The 23,423-nt window shown below is 46.5% G+C and overlaps 1 protein-coding gene across 1 annotated transcript in view; it reads left to right on the top strand.

Moving 5' to 3' along the window:
* The window catches only part of LOC113405123 (disks large homolog 5-like), a 205,278-nt gene that overhangs the window by 117,116 nt on the left and 64,739 nt on the right, over window positions 1–23,423 (top strand). The window contains exons 3-5 of the mRNA XM_026653713.1: window positions 2,001–2,166; window positions 16,485–16,628; window positions 20,738–20,921. Coding sequence (XP_026509498.1) covers window positions 2,001–2,166; window positions 16,485–16,628; window positions 20,738–20,921 — 494 coding nt within the window. The remainder of the gene's footprint in view (window positions 1–2,000; window positions 2,167–16,484; window positions 16,629–20,737; window positions 20,922–23,423) is intronic.

Below are 23,423 nucleotides of genomic sequence, written 5' to 3' on the forward strand. Positions count from 1 at the left end.
CTGGCCCCCTAGGACCCTACCACCTACCTGTACCCTGACTGCCCCAACCCTTATCCACACCCCCACCCCCAGACAGACCCCTGGGACTCCCACGCCCCATCCAACCACTCCCCCCCCCGACAGCCCCTCCCCAGAACTCCCGACCCATCTAAACCCCTCTGCTCCCTGTCCCCTGACTGCTCCGATCCCTCTCCCCACCCCTGCCCCCTGACAGCCCCGCTCCCAGAACTCCCAACCCCCCCCGCCCCGCTCCTTGTCCCCTGACTGCCCCCTCCTGGGACCCCTGCTCCTAACTGCCCTCCAGAACCCCACCCCCTACCTAAGCCTCCCTGTTCCTTGTCCCCTAACTGCCCCCTTCTAAGACTCCCCCCACCCTAACTGCCCCCCCTAGGACCCTACCCCCCTACCTGTACCCTGACTGCCCAAAGCCTTATCCACCCCCCCCCAGAAAGTTCCCCCCAACCTCCCGCCCCCCCCGCCCCCGTCTCTTGACTGCCCCTTCCAGAACCTTCCTGCCCCTTCTCCGACCCCCTGATCCCCTTACCCTGCCGTTCGTCCCGGCACGCTGGGCAGCAGGGGAGGAGGAGCGGGGGAGGAGCTCCAGACTGCCGGAGGCGATCTGCGAATGCAGGGAGGGAGGGAGGGAGGGAGTGATCTCTGCTGCAGGGGAAGCGGAGGAGGGGCTCTCTCTGGCTGTCGGAGCCCCATGTAAGTGGCACCATCCGGCCGGCTGCCCTGTTAGCCGCACGCGCTCTGCATGGGGGGGGAAGTCCGGACATTTACAAATTCCCGCCGGATGCTATTTTTAGCTCAAAAAGCCGGACATGTCCGGGGGAATCCGGACGAATGGTAACCCTATGCACCATCAGTCACTGCTGAAATTTAAAAAACAACAAGAGTGATTCAGCCATCTAAACCTCATGTGTGACAACCCATTTGGGAGACTGTCGTGTAATTCAGCTTGATAAATATGTGGTTAACTCATTTTAGAAAATAATATTTAAAATGTAATGCAAGATACTTTTCATATGTACCTTTTTGATTTTTTTTTTAAAAGGCATATTTCAAATGTACTGGATTGATCTGTTGTGATGTGTCAAGGGGTATTGAATTGTTTTGTCACTCAGTACAGGTATTACATACCAGTTTCTTTTTGAATGTCAAAGCTGTTATATAATGTTTAATGTCTTTATAGATTTTTGTACCATCTTGATCCACAATGTTTGGGCATGGATTCTATCCTGGCAGCTGATTTCGTGAAGCTTGAGAGACTGTCTCAAAATGTCTCAGGCTTTCCATGTTTTATTATCCTGCATCATCAGTGGTGGCAAATAGTTAACTAAAGGTCAAGTTATTTTAAAGAGAGAGTCAATTGTAATACTTTGCAAAACAGTGAATGTATATAGTTAGGTTAAGTGTGTGTGTGTTGCGGGAAGCGGGGTGGAATTCTGGAGCAGCTGCACTGTTGTTGTTGTTCTTCCTGGTGTAGACTAGCAAAGCTGCTACATGCACTGATGGATCTTATTCCAGTTTCATCCATGCAATAGGCTCCACCATTGTTAATAACAGCTTTGCCCATAGTAGGGATTTGCAACACTGCAGCCACACCAGCAGCTGGCAACCAGTGTCTGTAATTGGGACAAATATCCAGTGTAGACAGAGGCCTCTCTATCTGCTGCTACTTATTTCCCATAAAATGTCTTGCACTTCTAGCACCTTGACTTGTCAACAGAGTCACCAACAAGTATGTAAGGGCCTCGATCTTGCAAACCAATCTGCATTGTCAGATCCCTGCACCCACTCAGTCTGAGTGAGTTCATTGGAGCCTCACGAGCCAGCATGCAGGACTGCAGCTTGTGTGGTTTTTTTTTTTTTTAAACAAAATTCTTATGCATGGTTTTTATCCATTTAGCCTGGCTAATTATAATGAAAATATATTATTCGTTCAAGCCTTGAGAAGTTATCTGACAATCTAATCAAAATGTTTATATTCTTATCAGGTACAACAGGCAAAGCATCATCCCCACCACCTGTCTTAGACACAAGGCAGATGAATGAGAAACTAGAGACTATTTTATTTCAGCTCCGCCAGGTTACACGTGAGAGGGATGAGTTACGCAAGCGCCTTGCACTCTCATCTCCTGGATCAACCTTCGATGACTGCAGGTACAAAAAAAATACATTTTATATTTGAATACATGTCTTTAAGGGGTGCTGTACGTATTTTGGTTTTCATGAGTTACATGGACTGCCATTCACAGCTAAAGCAGTGAGCAAGTAGATTGCAAAATGTGTTTATACCACTCCCAGAATGTGTACACCTGGCACTAATATTTGTTGCTGACTCATGTGGATGATGAAAAGATACAGCTTTGTAGTTCCTGGGTGTTACCTCAACAGAAAACAAATGTCATGTGCCTATAGAAGGGCATTTTTCAAGCCCACTTTGCTGTTGGGTTCAAATGAGGATTGGCAGCACTCCAGTCCATGGAAATTCATTTGTCATTGGGTATGAGTCCATTCTCCACAGACCTGAGTCTCCTCTCACCACTTACCTTTGTAGTTTTTGGGGGGGCTGAGACCTACCACAAGGTCCTATGTTTTCTGGGGAACAGTGTTCTCCTAACTTCTTCCTGGGATCCTCAGCGGAAACTGGGTGACCACATGTAGGATTAAGAGCCACCTATTACTGCCCATTGCTTCTGAGCTAATGATTAGAAAGAGAGGGGTGATCAGCTCTTCCACTCCAAGAGTTCTGGTGCCAGAGTATATAAAACACTTGCAAAACCCACTTGCCCACAGTGAGTGGGCTTCTTAGGGCTGGAAAGTCACTGGCTCCTTCCTTGGAGAGGAGGGGTGAAGAAGTCATAGCTAATGTTATTGAGGAGGGGAGGGGAAAGTCAGTGGGCAAAATAGATAGAGCTGCTTCTGTTTACAAAGCAAAGGAGAGGAAGCCAAGGAGCAGAGCAAGCTCCGAACCACTTATCTTTGGGAGTAAGAGAGGAGGCCAGCAGGTTTCTGTGTGAGAGCAGGGCAAATGGACCAGCAGCGGCAACAGAGCCCTGCATAGAGATACGGCCCAGCCAAAATCCCTTGTAGGGCTCCCCACCACTAGCTTACTGGGTATGCAGCATGTACTGATTGTGGGGGCTGCACACTATTAATGTGTAACTCTCCATCAAGCAATGCTGGGCAGCCACAAATTTAAATAATTAGTGCCGCCCCCAATAAACTAAGCCTGGGTAACCCCAATATTCATTGTTTTAATTTGAAAAGGGGGCTGCCTAGCAATCCGTTGTTGTTAGGTGGGAAGCATTAATTCAGAGTATGGGGTCTCCAAGGGAGGTGCGTGGAGATGGGGAAAGGGTTGGTTTGTTTTGAAGGAGCGAGGATGTGAACCTATAGAAACATGGGTTTGAAGGGCTAAGCTAGTACAGGTATTTTCCACCAACACTAGTAGACTCAGCCCTCAGCATAGTACTTGTCAGGGAAATATGTTGAGTCCTGGAGTAAATTTAGCCCCACGGCCACTGGATGCTGAAATGCATTTGCAAAGCACAGACTTCCTGGGAGGCCTGAGGCAAATCTTAGTCTTCGCCTCAGTTTCCCCATCTGTCAGTGTTGATGCCTATTGTTATGGGGTCTCTGCTAACCTGAGTATTAGAAGCAAGACTGTTAACTATGAACTTTCAGTCCCTCTGAACGTGATCAGGATTTGAACTAGTGAACTGGAGTTGAAAGGCTGTGTTTTCCATTACCAATCTCTGAGCCAGCCATTCTACATACCTCACAGGGGTGCTGTGAGACTTACTTAATGAGCATTAAACCCTTTGAACTTCTGTCACATATTCTATCAAAGGATCTCCAAAGCGTTTTTGTGTATCATTTGGCCAAATCCTAAAGTTATTAAGTTTTCACTTAGTCCTTACTCAGGCAGAACTCCCATTTGAAGCAGACTGAGTTTGCCCGACTTAAGGATTTGACTGCTTGACTATTTTAAAACAATAATTTCTTGTAATATAAGTCAGGATATTATTATAAGGTTCTGTTGGGCTTTTAGAGTGCCAAGTTTTTTTTTTTTCTTTGAACAAGAGATCAATCCACCGCTATAGCTGCAGGAAATGTGTGCAATGAAAAATATATTTATAAGCTTTTCACAGTCTTAAGAACAACTTTTTAAAAATATTGTGGTTGACCAATGTTTAAACACCTTATATTAAAGAGGAATAGGTACTAGCTTCCAAACAATTAAAGGGATTTCAGAAATAGGAAATGAATAGATTGAGTTGACTTCACTTTCATTCTTTAATACTTTTACATATTACTTTTAATTTCCATTTTGCAGTCCTTCCCCATGCGAAACTCCCATTGATCTTTGTAGGACCCTAGGGTTGGGCCCAGACAGTGTAAGTAGAGCTGTGCGAATATCCATTTTTTCTTCTTCGAGTGATTGCTCATGTGTATTCCACAATAGGTGCGCGTGCTCGCCACGTGCACCAGTGCCGGACGCAACCCCTGGAGTGGCGCCTCCATGGCGTGGTATAAGGAGCGCTGCACGCTCCCGCCACCCTCAGATCCTTCTTGCTGCCAGTGAAGATGCTTCGGAACTGCTCTGCTGCAGCTTTGCTGTAGCTCATCCCCAAAACTGCTTGTTCATTCAGTGTATGGTACCTGTAGTTAGTTAGTTGTTTAGTTTAGTTTAGTTTAGTTTAGCTAGTGCGCCCAGGCCGGGGCATGCCCTGTGCCCTGGGTTTTAAGTCGTGCGACACTTGTAGGCAATCTGTGCCAGTGAGTGATCCACACACGGACTGTTTATGCTGTTTGGGGGAGCCCATCTCAGCGATCGCTGCAAGATTTGCAAGTCGTTTAAGCCTCCAACCAAGAGAGAAAGGGACATTAGGCTCCGGGCTATTCTGATGGAGTCGGGGCTGACCACGGCTCCGGCGTGCCGCTCCTAGTCGACACAAGGCACCTCAATGTTGGTGCGCAGTGACCCTTTGGCGCCATCGACTAGTTGGCACCGCTCCCCGTCCATGGGGTACACCAAGAAGGCTAGGAAGAGGCCTTCTTCACCGCAGCACTGGAGTAAACCCAGGACAGAGGCTAGACCCATGTTGGGCAGTCCTTGATCCCCACTGGCCGCTAGGCCTCCGACTCAAGTCGAGTGGAGTAGCCCAGCCAATTTGGAGCAGGCCTCCCTGGATGCCCTACACACTGGAGGCCCTGCAGGCAGCCGGTACCAGGAGCACCGCCAATGTCGGCCCCGCGCTCCAGAGGCAAGCCACCGCTGGTATCTCCGCAGTCACCCCCGGCTCGGTACCGGTCTCGGTCGAGGGAATGTTTCCGATGCCATTCGTTGCCCAGCGACCGTTCAGGGCAAAGTCCATGTGGATCGCCCTGGACACCCCCCAGGCTGTCTGGTTGGGTTCTGTCTGACCGAGACTCTTGGCACTGCTCCACCTCGAGGAGCGAACACCGACGGGACCGAGGCAGACGACGCCAAAGGTGCTCATCTCGGAGGGGCTATTGCAGCCGGTCACAGCATGAACGTTGACGTCATTCCCGTTCGTCGTCCCGCTCCAGGACCCCGCCACAGCACCGCCTCCGCAGCCCCGGGCGTTGATCACCTGCGTCTCGCCGTCGCGGGTCCGCCCGCTGAAGCCAATCGCGGAGCAGTTGTTACTGATGGTACTGGTCCTCCACGTCGGGATCGTGGTCCTGTGGTCAGCATTGCTCCCGGCGCCACCGCTTCTCCCGGTCCAGGGACAGTGGCAAGTCATATGTCAGCCTGGCCTCCCTTCGTAGTTGTCCATCGATGGGCCAGGCCGAACAGCCAGCTCCGCCGGTGCCACAGCAGGTGCAGTGGCACCAGGCCCCATGGCCGGTCCAATGGTACCAGTGGGCACTGTGGCCCCTGATGCAGCCCACGGGTGGGGCTTGCTCAGTGGCCAGAGCCTCAGAAGGACCATTGGCCTCCCTCTCCAGACCTCCAAGGAAGGAGTCGGTGGGATGTACATCCTTGGCACCGTGCCTGGAGACCGACCAGGTGGTGGACCCTCCGGTGCCGATGGACACACAAAGTACCGCACCGGCCTCTTCACCCTCCCTGGATGAAGCGATTATGGCCCCTTCTCCCTCCGTCCTGCAGGAGGACTTTAGGGCCCACCAAGAACCTTTAAAAAGGGTGGCATCAAGCCTCCGCCTCCAAGCAGAGGAGATGGAGGAGCCTTCGGACTCCCTGTTTAATGTACTGTCCTCCTCGGCAACGGGCAGGGTGGCCTTGCCTCTCCACGAAGGGGTGGCGAAAATTTCAAATGCCCTGTGGCAAACCCCGGCCTCATTGGCCCCTATCTCTAAGAGAGCGGAACGCAAGTATTTTGTACCCGCCAAGGGGCATGAACACTTATACACTCACCCTGCTCCTAACTCCCTGGTGGTCGAGTCAGTCAACCACAGGGAACGGCAGGGCCAACCAGCCCCTACCCCGAAAAATAAAGATTGAAGGAGGCTGGACTCATTTAGAAGAAAAATTTATTCGTCCTCAAGCTTCCAGTTACGGGTGGCGAACCACCAGGCTCTCCTGGGCTGGTATGAGTTCAATCTGTGGGGCTCCCTGCCCAAGTCCGAGGATTCCCTCCAGGAGTGCTACAGGAAGGAGTTCAAAGCGCTGGTGGAGGAGGGCACAGCGGCTGCCAGGGCAACCCTGCAGGGAGCTTCGGATGCAGCAGACACGGCCGCGTGGTCCATGGCCTCCGTGGTGTCCATGAAAAGGGCGTCATGGCTCCTGCTCTCTGGGCTGTCCAGCGAGGTGCAGACCTCCCTGTAGGACCTCCCGTGTGATGGCAAAGCTCTCTTTGCGGAACAAACGGATACGAAGCTGCATGGCCTGAAAGACTCCTGCACGACTCTCCAGACTCTGGGTCTCTATGTTCCGGCTCTGGCTAAACCTAAGTTCAAGCCGCAGCAGACTCTCGCTCAGGCCACCCATTCAAAATATGAGACTGCTTATAAGAAGTCGTGGGACTATAAGAGGCGCCCACAAGAGGCAGTCTCGGCCTGCCCCCCAGCCTGGGTCCTCCAAGGGCAAGCAAGCGGGGAAAAGGCGGTTTTGACGGGACACCCGGGGGCGCCATGCCAGTTCTCATCAGGGATCCACCTGCAAAAAAGCTTCCCTTCTCCAATTGGTTGTGCGTTTTCCTCCTGGAGTGGTCGCAGCTGACCTCGGACCAATGGGTCCTCAACACCATCTCCCGGGTCTACACCTTCCAGTTTACTTCCTCTCCGCCCAACCACCCCCCGTCCCTCCTGGGGAACCCCTCGCATGAGGCTGTGCTCAAGCAGGAGGTGGGGCGGCTCCTGGGCCTAGGAGCGGTGTAAGCGGTACTGGGGGAGTTCAAAGGCAAAGGGTACTACTCCCGCTATTTCCTTCTCCCGAAGGCCAAAGAGGGGCTCAGGCCCATCTTGGACCTAGGAGGCCTGAACCAATACATGGTGAAGCTCAAGTTCCGCATGGTCTCCCTGGCCTCCATCATCCCCTCCCTGGATCCCGGGGACTGGTACGCCGCCCTCGATCTGCAGGACACGTACTTCTACATTCATATATTCAAGAGGCACAGACGCTTCCTCCGTTTCATGGTGGGACAGGAACACTACCAAGTTACGGTCCTCCCTTTTGGCCTGTCCACCGCCCCCAGGGTATTCACGAAATGTATGTTGATGATGGCGGCCTACCTCAGGCTCCGGGGGGGTCCAGATCTTCCCCTATCTGGACGACTGGTTGGTCAAGGGGAGCTCCCGGTCGCAGGTGCAGGATCACGTGGCGCTTCTTCTGCCCACATGCACCACTTTGGGCCTGTTGGTAAACAACACCAAGTCCACATTAGTCCCGGTACAATGCATAGAGTTCATTGGGGCAGTCCTGGATGCCTCGTCGGCGAGAGCCTCCCTCCCCCCCGGACAGGTTCGAGACCCTGAAGGGGCTCATCGACATGGTCACAAGGTTTCTGGTGACAACAGCCAGAGCGTGCCTCCAGCTCTTGGGTCACATGTCAGCGTGCACGTATGTGGTCCGTCACGCCAGACTCAGGATGAGGCCCTTCTAGCTCTGGTTGGCCTCGGAGTTCTCCCAGGCCAGGGACAGGATGAGCAAAGTCCTCAGTGCCCGAGCCAGTGATCACCTCCCTATGGTGGTGGTCCTCCCCAAGAAACATGCTCCAAGGGGTCCCGTTCAGGGGTAGGGCCCCGCCGCTGGAACTGGTGTCCGACGCCTCGGACCTGGGATGGGGGGCCCAGATGGGGAACGTTCATACCCAAGGTCTGTGGTCAGCTCAGGATCTGGCCTTCTGCTCGCACCTAGAGGGCCGGGTGGTGAGGGTCCTCACGGACAACACGGCCTCTACGTTCTACATCAACAGACAAGGCGGGGCCCAATCCTCTGCCCTCTGCCACGAAGCCCTCAGGCTGTGGGACTTTTGTATAGCCCACGACATCTGCCTACAGGCCTTCCATCTGCCGGGCGCCCGGAACGTACGAGTGGATCGCTTGAGCAGGGACTTCTCCTCTCAGCATGAGTGGTCTCTCCACCCAGAGGTGGTGCACAGACTTTTCCAAGTGTGGGGAACTCCCCAGATGGACCAGTTCGCGACTCGGCAGAATCGTCGCTGTCCCCGGTTCAGCTGAGAGGGGGGCTGGGACGAGGCGCTATCTCCGATGCCTTCCTCCTGCCCTGGTCAAGCCAGTTTCTCTATGCCTTTCCCCAGTTCCCGCTGATCGGCAAGGTCCTGGAAAAGATAAAGACGGACAAGGCCCGGGTCCTTCTGATTGCCCCGGCATGGCCCACGCAGCACTGGTACAGGACCCTTATGGGCCTGGCGGTCGCCCCGCTGTGACCGTTGCCGTCCCGCCTGAACCTGCTCTCCCAGGACTAGGGCTGTCTCCTCCACCCCAACCTAGCGGCACTCCACCTCATGGTGTGGCTGCTCAATGGTTAGGTAGGGAGGAAAGGATGTGCTCGGAAGGGTTTCAGCATGGCCTCCTAGAAAGCAGGTGGCCCTCCACACGCCGAGCCTACTTGGCAAAGTGGTTTCGGTTTTCCAGATGGGTGGATGAGCGGGGTGTTTCCCTGGTGGCCGCCCCGATCCAGCTTATTCTGGACTACCTCCTTCACCTTAGAGCCCAGAGCCTGGCGCCTTCGTCAGTCAAGGTGCATCTGGCGGCCATATCGGCCTTCCATCTGCTGGTGCAAGGCCACACGGTATTCTCCCATGCTATGACTGGCCGATTCTTAAGGAGTTGGATCATCTCTTCCCATATGTTAGGCCCCTTGTCCCAAAGTGGGACCTAAACCTGGTGTTGGCCTGTCTCACGGGGGCCCCTATTTAAGCCGCTAGCCATGTGCTCCTGGTCACATCTCTCGTGGAAGGTGGCCTTCTTGGTTGCGATCATGTCGGCTAGGTGGGTCTCAGAACTCAGGGATCTGACCACAGAGCCCCCGTCCACAGTGTTTCATAAAGATAAGGTCCAGCTCCGCCCACACCCTTCGTTCCTCCCGAAGGTGGTCTCCGCCTATCACATGGATCAGGACATTTTTCTGCCGGTCCTCTGCCCCAAGCCCCATGCGTCCAGTGAGGAGCGCCGCCTCCACACGGTGGATGTGAGACAGGCTCTGGCTTTTTACCTGGAGCGGACTAAGCCATTCAGAAAGTCCTTGCAACTGTTCATCGCCTCGGCCGAGCGCATGAAAGGTCGGCCGATCTCCATTCAGCGGCTGTCCAACTGGATCACTTCGTGCATCCGTACCTGTTATGACCTGGCGGGAATCCCTCCACCACCAATTGTGAAGGCACACTCGACTAGGGCGCAAGTCTCATCGGCTGCCTTTGTCCATGTCCCCATTCAGGACATTTGTAGGGCTACCATGTGGTTTTCAGTTCACCTCGCACTATGCTATTGTCTCTCAGACCAGGGCGGACACCGGGTTCGGTAGGGCTGTGCTCCGTCCCGAGAGTTTGTGAACTCCTTCCCACCTCCAACAGATATAGCTTGGAATCACCTATTGTGGAATACACATGAGCAATCACTCCAAGAAGAAAAGACAGTTACCTTTTCCATAACTGGTGTTCTTCGAGGTGTGTTGCTCATGTCAATTCCAGATCCCGCACTCCTTTCCCTCTGTTGGAGTTGTCTGGCAAGAAGGAACTGAGGGTGGGGGGAGCGCGCAGTGCCCCTTATACCGCACCATGGAGGCGTCACTCCAGGGTTCGCTGGGGCACTCCCCTAGGGGTACTGCTAGGGGAAAAATTTCCAGCACCGGTGCACATGGTGAGCACGCACACCTATTGTGGAATAGACATGAGCAACATCTCGAAGAACACCAAGTTACGGAAAAGGTAAGTTTTCCCCCCCCCCCCCCCCGGCTTCGGTGGCCAAACCAAAAAGAAAAAGTAAATAATTGTAACATTATGTTTGACCCAGAAGAACACATTTTGTTTAGTTTTTGTGGTTTTGCCTCATTTCCATTTTATTAAAGATTTGAAGTACAATTCATATGAAAAGTTATTTCAAATGAAAAAGTTAAAACATTTTGTTTTGAAAATATTGAAACAAAACATTTTATTTTTCAGTTTGTTTTTTTGACAGAAACAATTTGTCAAATGCTTTAAACGTTTTGGTCAACCCAAATCTGTATTTGTTTGGTGAAAAAATGTTTTGTTCTTAAATTTTCCCCCAGCTCTAAATGTAAGTGTTTTTTTGTTAGCTTTTATTATACCTGTGCTTTTCCTTCTGTTTGTGGGTATAGACAGGTAGTATTGACAAACTGAGATCCTGGCGTGTCATGATGGGGGTGGGGGATTAAAAACTCGTCTATAGGAGTGGAGTATGCTGGAAAAGGGGAGTGGTTGCTTCAAAAGTAGGGTGCATGTTGTCATGCCAGAGAGTGCTAGCTGAACTGAGTTCTGAGTTGCCACACATTTAGCTCCTGAAAAGAGAAAAAGCAGTGCCCTGTGATGTGCCAAGTCTATCTGATACTTGGCATCCTGCTGGGTAAAAGCAGGATTGCTCATGCTAAAGTAACATCTGTCAGTGACTGTGTGTGCATGTACATATGTTGTGCAGCATGTACATGGTGGTGTAGCCAGTATTTGGCTAGAGTTTATGCATTGAAGGAGTATGTTACATGCTTACAGGTACTACTCTAATTGCCCTTATTCATAATTTTTCCTTAAAGAATTTGAAACACAAAAAATGAAAGCTGCATTTGAGAGCTGACAGTACATTGTGTGTAGTCTGTAACAATTACTGCACGTAGAGTGGAGATATTAAATGTAAACATTTTCAAGCTGCTAGGAGATATTGCCAGCAATAGAGGCACTGGTTATTCGTCTTAGTTTGTATTTCCTTGCTAATGTGACCAGATCCCAATTTTGCCCTGATGTATACCAAAGGCAATACCATTGGAATCCAAAGGGAGTTTCAGTGGGGGTTATTTAGTAGAACCTCAGAGTTACGAACACCTCGGGAATGGAGGTTGTTCGTAACTCTGAAATGTTCATAACTCTGAACAAAAGGTTATGGCTGTTCTTTCTAAAGTTTACAACGGGACATCAATTTAAAACAGCTTTGAAACTTGTGCAGAAGAAAAATGCTGCTTTTAACTATCTTAATTTAAATGAACAAGCACAGAAACAGTTTCCTTACCGTGTCAAATCTTAAACTTTCCCTTTATTTTTTTTTAGTATTTTACTTTTAACACAGTATTGTACTATATTTGCTTCCCCCTGCCCCCGGTCAGGGTCTCTGCTGCTGCCTGATTGTGTACTTCCGGTTCCAAATGAGGTGTGTGGTTGACTGGTCAGTTCGTAACTCTAAGGTTCTATTGTATATGAGTCAAATCAGGATTTGACCCATAATTCTTACGCTTTGGATGTATAGATTTGTTTATATTCTTTGAAACTATGATATTTCTATAAAATATAACAAATATCTCTTTAATGAAAATAATCTCCCTGCTCTAGGGAACATACACCTCTACCCCGATATAACGCTGTCCTCAGGAGGCAAAAAATCTTACTGTGTTATAGGTGAAACCGCGTTATATAGAACTTGCTTTGATCCGCCGGAGTGCGCAGCCCCGCCCCCCCGGAGCACTGCTTTACCACGTTATATCCAAATTCGTGTTATATCGGGGTAGAGGTGTAGTTCTTCAACTTGGGGCAAAGTAAAATTGCCCAGATCTGAACTCTGATCTGACTACTGTATAGTTTTAAAAGGATGTGTATTGCTGTAACAATATGATCTTTGATTTTTTGATCTACAATATAATTCTATCTGCATTTCCACACTGGCTTCAGTTTGTGGGGCTTAAACCTCTAAAATGGCAATATAGAACGTTCTTCTGTTTACATCTGGACCAGCTATCTAGGATACAAGTACTGGCATCATTGTCATTAGTGCCATCTTTTTGTAGGTAGTTAGATTGTGTACACCTGCAGTATTTCTGTGTGTTTATTTCCAGCTGAGTGTTATAAGGTAAGGATTCTAAATATTAACTTTAGCGGAGTTTGAGACATAGGACATTCTTTCTTCACTTTACAGTAAAACAAATGTTCGTTTGCCTTTGAGACAGGCTTAACAGTTGCCTTTTGGTTGAATCTCTCACACTGAAATATTTTGCCACATGTACATTTCTGATTACAAGCTTAATATGAGCATGTGTTAATTGGACTCAATAAACATAGTATATTCACTGGGATTTAAACTGTGCTTCAATTAACATCATTTTAATTACTCTGTTGGACAGATGGTGTCTGCTTTCAATAATTTCACCCTAAAGCCTCATTTAAGTCATACTTGGGTTCTGAATGCTTCTGTCAGAGGGGTAGATAATTGTAGAATGACTTTTATTTTTGGTAACTTGGATTAACATTTTGAAAAGGAAATACTCTCTAACAGTTGATAATGCTGATAACTCATACAGCACTATTAATAAAGGGGTATTCTGCTGCGTGGCATTCTTGATGGGAGAACATGTAAAAATAGTGTTCATGAAAGTCTGGCTTCATTATTGGAAGTTCATCTGTAATGTGAAGTTCAGTTTTAAATGCTGTTATGATTTGTCAGGCAAGACGGTTGTTCCCAAGACCAGTTTCATGTTGGGAGAGGGGAGTTAGATGCTAAGACACAATCGCTCACTTTATGAGTCCTTCAATCAAAATATAGCTCTATTCCTTAAATAAATAAATAAAATAAAAGGGCACGTTAATATTGCTCACATACTCCTTGTGAGTCTGTGAATCTTATGTGATCAGTATTTTATTTTTGCTATTCTCACCACTGCAGCTGTGCAAAGACCACTTCCATTCTTCCTCATCAATCGAACTGCCAGCTAAATTTCAGTTCCAGAATCCTTACTGCTGTTTATGTCTGAAGCAGAAAGAATCCTGATTACTTTTCAGGCTGAGCTTGCAGTGCTGGCATTTGGAGGGTGGGGAAATGTGCTCTAAAGTGGCAACTGACCAAATTTGATAGGAGACTGAACAGGTTCAAAAAGAAATCAGAGAGTTTCACTCTGCTCTCTTCATTGCCGACTGGCTAGTTTGATTTTTAGGGGACCCAGGAGACAGATCATGTGACTATCAAATGTTTCATTGTGAAACCGGAAAACTCAGTCTTGGAAAAACATTGTGGCTATCCAGAGACAGCAAAGAGTTTAATTTAGAGTTTCTATGGAAGTTTAATGGGCCAAAAACACGTTAGGACAAAATACTGCTAGTTTGGTTTGTTTCCAACACTAAAATTAGTAGAGTTTCACACGACTAGGGGGTTTCCGAAAAAACAACAACTTCCCATCGCTCCTTAGCTCAGTAAATGAGTTGTGTGAGAGTTCATGATAAATGAGTCCAATTGCCAGCCAAGGTAGATGATTTTAGTTGTTGTTACTTTTATCCAGTCATTCTGATATAATTTTAAATTCTGGTCTCTGAAGTCACCTTGATTTAGAGTGGCTTGTAATTTGCACATCTCATTAGAGGCTATTAGTGGTGTGTTTTCTTAAAAATGAGCATGATTATTTTATGTAAATAAAATAAAACTCCTGGAGTATTTAGTAGAAGCATGTCTGATGTATACAGTTAAATTTGAGTCTTTGAAATCTTTATATCCTTCATTTGTAATAGCTTAAAATATGATCATAACACTTCAACAGATGTTCAATTTAGCAGCATGAGTTAGGTGGATAAATTATGCTGTCACAGATGCATGCACTTGTTACCCATTTGAAATTCATTGAGGAGATCAGGGCTGGCAGGCTAACCCAGGAAAGCAGAGTCAACTGTGACTGACTGAATTATGTAGCAGGAAAGTTCTATTCTGTAAAATAATTCTGTTGTCCCTGGGAGAGGTATCTGGGTTGTTAATATACATTTGAGTTGTTGTTAAAGAAAATAATCTCTTTATAATAGTTACATCTCTTTACTGTGTGTGTGTGTGTGTGTGTGTGTGTGTGAGAGTGAGTGAGTGAGTGAAGTGGTTAGGGTGCCAGTCTGAGACTCTTCAGAGCCAGGTTCAGGTCCCTGTTCTGCCACAGAACCCGTGTGACTTTCGGCAAGTCGCTTGGCCCAGGTCTACACTACGAACTTGCGTTCATATAACTACGTCACTATGGGGTGTGGAAAATGCACGCCCCTGAGCGATGCAATTATACTGACCGAACTCCCAGTGTAGATATCGCTACAGCAGGGGTGGGCAAACTACGGGCCGGATGCGGCCCCTCAGGGCTTTGGATCCGGACCACGGGATTGCCCCCCTGGCACCGCAGGCCCTGCGCCGCTCTCAGAAGCGGCCGGCACCACTTCCCTGCGGCCCCCTGGCGGGGGGGGACGGGACGGGACAGAGGGCTCCGTGCATTGCCCTTCCCTCCAGGCACTGCCCCCCGCAGCTCCCATTGGCCGGGAACGGGGAAACACGGCCAATGGGAGCTTCGGGGGAGGTACCTGGAGGCGTGGCAAGGGCAGCGCACGCGGAGCCCTCCACCTCCCCACCCCCCCAGGGGCTGCAGCGCTTCCTGGAGCGGCGCAGCATGGGGCCAGGGCAGGCAGGCAGGGAGCGCGCCGCTGCCAGCCCGGAGCCGCTTTAGGTAAGCGGTGCCGGGCTGGAGCCCGAACCCCGCCTCCCAACTCCCTGCCTGCACCCCGCCCCCTACCTGCACCCCAACCCCCTGCCCTGAGCCCCCTCCTGCAGTCCGCACCCCTCCTGCACCCCTGCCCTGAGCCCCCTCCTACACCCCACACCGCTCCTCTGCCCCAATCCCTTGCCCTGAACCCTTTCCTGCACACCTCACCCCCTCCCGCACCCCAGTCCTGCATACAATTTCCCCACCCAGATGTGGCTCTCGGCCCAAAAAGTTTGCCTACCCCTCCACTACAGTGTCAATGGAAGGGCTTCTCTTGTCATCATAGCTACACCCCTTGGGGAGCTGCAGCTGCACTGCTGCAGCCCTGTAAGTGTACAAAAGCCCTTGTATCTCTGTGCTTCCATTTCCCATCTGTAAAACCGGGATAAGTACTTCTACCTCACAAGGGTGTTGTGAGGATAAATAAATTCAAGACTGAGAGGTATTTAAATACTTTGGTAACAGTAGCATTATAAGTACTTAAGAGCCTCTTTTCTTCTAGGGTGCTGATCTTGCTGCAGTTCTTCATAGGACCTTAACACCATAAACCCTCCCAAAAATACAGTTTGTGCCAAATGTGATAGTTGGCTTTTTAAGTGGGATATTCCATAGCAAGCTCACTAAACCTGTGCTCTGTGATTCTACTGACTACCACTTGATTTCTGGGCAAAATTTTAACACTGCTAACATTGTAGCTAAGAAAGTCTGAATTGTTTTAATTCTTTCCTACGTTTTTGAGGCTGCCTCTCTCCTCACGTTTCCACAGTATTTGAGATATTTGAACTCTGGTTTACATGGGGCTGCTAGAGTGTGTTTTAACTGAGGGGTGCTCCAGTCCCAAATGGACTCCTCACCCTCTAGTGCACCAAACCCTAGAGTTGGTGGCCTTCAGGGTAAGTTGCTATCCTAGTTTTTTTCCAGAGGAGGGGGTTGGCTGGGTGAGGTTTTAGAAGTGACTGCTGCCAAGAAGCATTGAATCAATTTGTAATTGTGTTCAATTAAAAAAAAAAAAAAACTTTATGCATGTCCTAAGGGACTTCTGATAGCACACTTTAAAAATCTAAACATGTAATGACCTTCTGTATGCAGAAATTAATGGTGTAGAAGGAGAATTGCCTTTTTTTTCAGTTACAGCATATTGACACAGGGTCAGTCTTGAATAATTGATTTGTCACTGTAATAGATTCTAAATAGTGTAACTTCTTAAAGCAATATCTCAAGATTTGGAGTGATTACTTGCTAATAGTAACACACTTCACAAATCTCCACTGATGTAATAATTGAAGTCTGGTTTTATTTTTCCCTTCCATGGCAGGCCTAGTCCAAAACCAAGCCATGATTATGAAAGATTGAAGATCCAGTGTATGAAAGCCATGTCAGACCTACAGTCTCTACAGAATCAACATACGAAGACACTAAAAAGATGTGAAGAAGCAGCCAAAGAGGCAGATTTTTATCAGTAAGTAACACAAAAAAGGTAGGAGTGAAAACTTTCTCTTCACTGGTTCACGAGCAGTGCTTAGACAAGTTTAGTAGTGCTGTAATTATTAGTGCTGGTCTGCCAAAAGTGTTTCAGTCCGGTCGATCATGAGATATTGGATCTTTTAAAATATGGCAATTTTAAATTACGTCATTCTTGCCACCATCTTGCATTTCTTACTGTTTTAATCGCAACGTTTTGTGAACTTCTACAGTCAAAGGTTTTTATTATTTTATTTATTTCACCTACTGTGAAAGGTGGAGTTCTGTGATTTCAGAAGGGGAAAAGCATTGGTTTTGATCTTTAGGGATCTTTTAGTAGCAACTTCTAAAGCCATGATGGAATTGTGGTTTAGTGGAGTGGAGCAAGGCAAACTAGTAACAAAAGTGTGATTGAGATTGGACATTTCATGATCCGGCCAGTCTAAAAATAGAAGGTGGGATTTTAAAATGGGTTCTACATTGGCCTGACTCCGCTTCCATTGAAGTCAATGGGAGTTTGAACACTTTGAGAGCAGAGTTAGACCATCAATGAGCACTTGTGAAAATGTGGTGAAGTTGTGGGGAGAAGTTGCCAGCATCTGCTTGTAGCTCTGATGATGATCAAGATATTGGACTTGAAACCAGATACTCGTGCAACAATGAACGTGACATGTACGTGATCTTAGACCAGTCTAATTTTTATTAATTGGAAAGGTATTCCCCTTACAGAAAAAAAAATGAGGCAAATACACCGCTACCCCGATATAACGCTGTCCTCGGGAGCCAAAAAATCTTACCGTGTTATAGGTGAAACCGTGTTAAATCGAACTTGCTTTGATCCACCGGAGTGCGCAGCCCCGCCCCCCCGGAGCACTGCTTTACCGCGTTATATTCGAGGTCGCGTTATATCAGGGTAGAGGTGTATTATGTTGGAAGTAGCTTTAAGGCTAATGTTCTCTAATGGCGCACCATGCAGAATTGATAAGTTTGTAACAATCTGGGAATGACATTGTCTGATTTGGCTGGCTTAGTACTGTAGCTCTTACACCGTCAGCAGGCAAAATTTGAAAAAATGTTAGTAAGAAAAGTCACCACGTGCAAACTAAGTGCGCTGCATGGCTATTTGCCGGGGAGATTTGTTGATCCCGTCTGTCCACTTGATTTTGCTTTGAAGAAGGAAAATGGAGGAACAATAGAAGATCCTTGCAACACACTATTTTACCCCTTTATACCTTTGTCATTATCTAAGGATCCTTCAGAGCTGGTTTGTTTCTTATTTATTAGATGTCAGTTCCACGAGATCACAAGCCTGAGACACTGTCCTTAGTGCTCTTTCCAAGTTGTTCTGCTTGCTAATAAATTCTAGACGAAGCTACAGATGTCTTTATTTTTAGTCAGATCTCCGTAGCTGCTTTTTCTGTGCATGTGAAAGGCTAATGTAAAATGTTTGCACTCCTTGAAGTGATAGTAGAGTTTTATTTCCCTCATTTGCAAACCACAGTTCTATAATCTGTGTGATTATAATGTTTTGTGTTGTTTTTGTTTTATATCAGTATGAAGGGATTTTAAGGATTTAAATTTTACTTGTTGGGGACAAAAGGCTGTTGAGAGTGATTATTCTATTGTAAGTGCACTCACGTACACAAGTACACTAAGAATATTATTTTCTCTGAGGAACAGCAGTTTTGGCTTTTACAAAATGACAAATGCAAGGCAATATGCTTGCACTAAGTATTCTATAAGACTAGGTACTCTATGAGACTATCTGGCCAGCAAAAAACCCAGCATTTTTTATTGTTTCAGAGGTAAGCCCACTTTTCCCCAAATGAACTTTTATTAAGATTTGGATAAATAGACTCCTTATCTGCCACTTCAGATAGACCTGTGGGCCTCCCCTCTGCCCACCCTCCCCCCATAGAAGCTCAAATTAAGAACACATCCTTGGGCATGTTTCCTGCAATCTTATCTCTTCTGTTCCTCGTGGTCCCTTCAGCGTCTTTGCAGGTCTCCTTCCTTTGACGATATTAAGGCTGGAATAAGAATTGTGGGATCCACCAAATCCTGCGGGCTTTTTGGGTCCTGGTTTCTTTGCATTTAAAAATCACACGCTTTAGGAGAGTATGATCAGCAATGTTTCCCAAGTCAGGAATGTGAGACACCTTGGGTGCAATGGCAGCTAAGGCCCAGCAGGAATCTTGTCTGCCATGTCTGTTAAGCCCGTTTTGACTGGTTCCCCTTAGTCAGTGGTTCTCAAACTTTCGTACTGGTGACCCCTTCCACACAGCAAGCCTGAGTGTGACCCCCCCCCCATATAAATTAAAAAAATGTTTTTATATATTTAACACCATTATAAATGCTGGATGCAAAGCGGGGTTTGGGGTGGAGGCTGACAACTTGCGACCCCCCCATGTAATCCCCCTGAGGGGTCGTGACCCCCAGTTTGAGAACCCTGCTCTAAGTTGAATGAAGACTAATTGGGAGCTAGAGGCCTGTTATTAGGGTGTTAGGGTTAGGTGTTTCAGGGAACGACAGAGCTTGCCAAGGAATTTGCTAGGTTTAGAACCAAGCCTTACTCAAGTACACATACTTTTTGCTCTATGAATTTATCTTAGTATGTGTCCTGCAGACTCTGAGTTTAGCAAGTTCTGGATGCTGAACCAAAACCTTGAAAGTTTGGCACTACTCTGGTTTCAACAGCACTTTTATCCAAGTTGGCCTGTGTTTTCAAGTGACTAGTGATTTTGGATGTCTAATCCAAGACACCTAATTTTGAGGCCTATGCATAAAATCATGTTTGTCCTGTGAATTATTCTTGAAGCTATTTTGGAAGAGAGTAGGTGGAGCTCTCTAGTCGGGGTTGACTTTAACATTGTATTAATTGTGGTAGCATCTAGGAGCCCCAGTCATGGTCCAGGACCCCATTGTGCTAGGTGCAGTACAAATACAGAACAAAAAAACAAGCCTGCCCTAAAGGACTTGCAATCTAAGTAAAATGTGAATAGCAGATGCTGAGATCAGTCAGACCCAGGTGAAAGGATTGCATATATTTAGTCTTGTAAAAATAATTTACCAAAGGCTTAATTTTTTGCCTAAGTTATTGCCACATTTTTTTAGTTTGATGATTTCTGTAAGCTCTCCATTGGGTTATTTTGTACAGGAAATGTAGCTCACTTACTTCTTATGAAAGGAGTGGGAGTACAAAGTTCACTTATAATATAGAACAGTTCTACAGATCTTTTTAATTGTAAATTTGATTCCAATCATTTAAAAAAAAAAAAAAGAGAAACTACAGGCAGCAGCAATTTTATTATAGGGACTTTGAACAGATCCCTGGTAGGTGAGAGAGTTAGGTCTGAATCACTTTGTTTCAACAATAAAACCTGGCCACATCTTATTGTCTTTCTTTTCTCTAAACTTCAACTTAATACAATTTAATTATATCTCTTGGTCTGCTCCAACAGCAATGTGCTTTAAAGTTGGGCTGCTGCACTGATTTAGAGTTTGAATTCTATCCTCAATAATGTGACTTAGTTGTGATTTTAAATGTGAATATAAACCTGTCAACTATTACAAGCAATATACCCAATTTGGGATAACAACTGGTAGCTTTACCTGCTTAAAAATGTTCCAAAATATGTTTGAAACAAAAGCAAACAAGCAGAAAGCTTTTTCTACTCTATTGATGTCTTGTTCTATTGTATTGTATTGTGTTGTTCAAATATGCGGCTAATTTATTTTGCCTAGAAGATCTTGTAAGCCCAGGGACACAATTTCTGTGCCTGTTTAGCAGTTTGCTTGTTGAAATGGTCTACTGGGGCGGGCTGCTTGTTCTACATAAATCTATAATATATCTGTTTTAATGCTGCACAGAGCTTTCAAATCACTTAAGTCTAGAAGGTCTCTGGTTGTGCTGCCTGTCTTTCTTCCGTAGGATTTAGCTGGCACATGGCATTTGGAATATTCAGATCTGAAGAAATGAGTTAGTTAATTTCATCTGCCTTTTTTAATTTGAAACTTTGACTTGGTTTGATATGGATTAGTGCATCGGCATGAAGAGGGCTTCCTGTGAAGTTTTCATCTAAGTGCTCTTTCTTTGTGACATTCTAGTACCTTGCATAGTCGACTGCTGAGTGACCAGTCACAGCTGAAGGAGGACATGGATACCTTGAAGAGGAAGAATACGCAGTTGGTGCGAGAGCATAACCATCTCCAACAATCATGTGAGGAAATGAAGAGACTTCATGATGAGGATCAGAAAGAGATAACAGACCTACGCAGCCAGCAACAGCAGGTAGCCTGCAGCTCTTGGCATGAATGCTATGAGCGGCTGTTTAATGTTTTCATGGAATGTAAAGCATTGCATGGCTGGCCTACCACTTACCTTTCTTTTTACCATTGAACCAATTGGAGTGATTTTCCCTAATCTGACAGCGCAAGTCACAAAACTGCCATTTAAAACACAATGGTAGTGTGTACATTTAATTATCATTGTTCTCTGATAAGTGACTCTCTAAAATTGACCTTGTGTGGGGTTCCTTCTTCCTTGTGTTTCAGTGACTCTGGATCTAGTGTCATTTAGTTAGAAAAATCTTTTTACTTTTAAAACCTGCAAACTTGGATCTGCAATATGAAGTGTCTTTCAGCATCTAGTAGGATGAGGAGTTGCACTACTTACCTCTCCCAAAAAACCCAAAAGGAGACTACTTACTCCCCGGTAGTTTAGCAGTGTCAGCTGGGATTGACTGGGAGCTTTGATGTGTATGAGGGGAATTGTGGCATGGGGACGTGTAAGGAGGAGGAAGGGTATGGATTGGTGTGGATTGAGGTTATGATGAGTGGATTTAGGGGGAAGGAGAGAACCGTGTGTGTGAGAGAGGTAATAAGGACTGGAAGAGATGAATAGACTCATAGACTTTAAAGTCAGAAGGGACCATCATGATCATATAGCCTGACCACCTGCACATTGCAGGCCACAGAACCTCACCCACTCACTTCTGAACTAGACCCCTAACTTCTGGCGGAACTACTGAAGTCCTCAAATCGTGATTTAAAGACTTCAAGTTACAGAGAATCCACCATTTACACCAGTTTTTAAACCTGTAAGTGACCCATGCCCCATGCTGCAGAGGAAGGCAAAACAACCAAAACCCCAGGGTCTCTGCCAATCTGACCCCAGGGGAAATTCCTTTCCGACCCCAAATTTGGCGATCAGTTAGACCCTGAGCATGTGGGCAAGACCCACCAGCCAGACCCCTGGGAAAGAATTCTTTGTAGTAACTCAGAGCCCTCCCCATCTAGTGTTCCATTACCGGCCATTGGAGCTATTTGCTGCTAGCAGTCGTAGATTGGCTATATGCCATTGTAGGCAGTCTCATCATACCATCCCCTCCATAAACTTATCAAGCTCAGTCTTGAAGACAGTTAGGTTTTTTGCCCCTACTGCTCCACTTTGGGAGCTGTTCCAGAACTTCACTCCTCTGATGGTTAGAAACCCTAATCTAATTTGCAGCCTAAACTTGTTGATGGCCAGTTTATATCCATTTGTTCCTGTGTCCACATTGGCACTTAACTTAAATAACTCCTCTTCTTCCCTGGAATTTATTCTGTAATGGAGAGACTGTGAGGATAGGGAGGAGAAAACACTGTACAAAGAGAGAAATATGGAGAGTAGGAAAGCAAGGGAATCCATTATTAGACATTACAGACAAGTTAGACTGAGGGACAACTTAAGGAACATATGAAAAGACTTGCCAAGACATTCTTTTCATTTAATAGATATTTTCTCTCATATGCATAGATGATCTAGACATGGAATGTATGGAATATTATCAGTAAAAAAAAATCCACATTCTTTTAAACTCTCCTCAGTCAGCCAGAGGCAGATATTAAATATACCTTCGAGACATTACTCAGAGTGTCTGTGTCTGTCTGCACCTACCAGCCCAGCCTTGCTCTTACAGATTGGTTGCCCCTCACAAGTACCTTTCTTTGTGTAGCCTTAGAATCCAGTGTAAAATCTGTTTACTAGTGAGTTGTGGATTTACCTTGTTTATAATTGCTCTCTATGCTCCCCTCCTTGTTTGCCAGTAAAATAAAAGGGAGCTGTCCCTTAGGATCTTGGTAAAAAAATCACTGGCTTTTAATTTATCTGTACTAGTAGGAAATGTTTTTCAAGTATCAATTAATTGTAAAGAGGAATTGGGATTACATAAACTGTTAAATAAGAAGGACGTTTGACATCAACAGACCCAAATGTCTGAGTTTAACACTGATTTGTCATTTTAAAACATCTGTGTTTTAAAAATGGATGCCTAAACTTAGGCTCCTAAATTCATATTTAAGCCCCTAAATAAGTGGCCCAATTCTCAGAAGTGCTGAGCACTCAGCTCTGTGCATCTGTTCCAAAGCCCTTTGAAGTCAGTGGAAATACTGATTGCAGCCCATCCTGACAAGACAATGGATATGACTACTTTTGGCTATGAGTATTTTGGGTGGAGGTGTTTGGTTTAGTCTGGTATTTTTGGGAATAGGAATTTATATATAAATATGTTACCATAACCTCATTTCAACCCTTAGGCAAAATTTCAGCCTTAAGAGACATATAATTGAATTACATGCCCCTTAACTTAAGGGTTTACAATGAAAACGCAACACAAGTTACAGCATTGCTTTCTGCCAGAATAACAATGAATTAAAGCATATCAGTACTGACTTGATAATTTTGGGCACATTGTTAATAGTTAACTGTTGACTGTTTATTCATCATTCTTGAACATCACATCATACTCATAGT

Source organism: Terrapene carolina, unplaced genomic scaffold (genome assembly GCF_002925995.2).
Source record: "Terrapene carolina triunguis isolate 2854851 unplaced genomic scaffold, T_m_triunguis-2.0 Scaffold147, whole genome shotgun sequence".
Classification (NCBI taxonomy): Eukaryota; Metazoa; Chordata; order Testudines; family Emydidae; genus Terrapene; species Terrapene triunguis.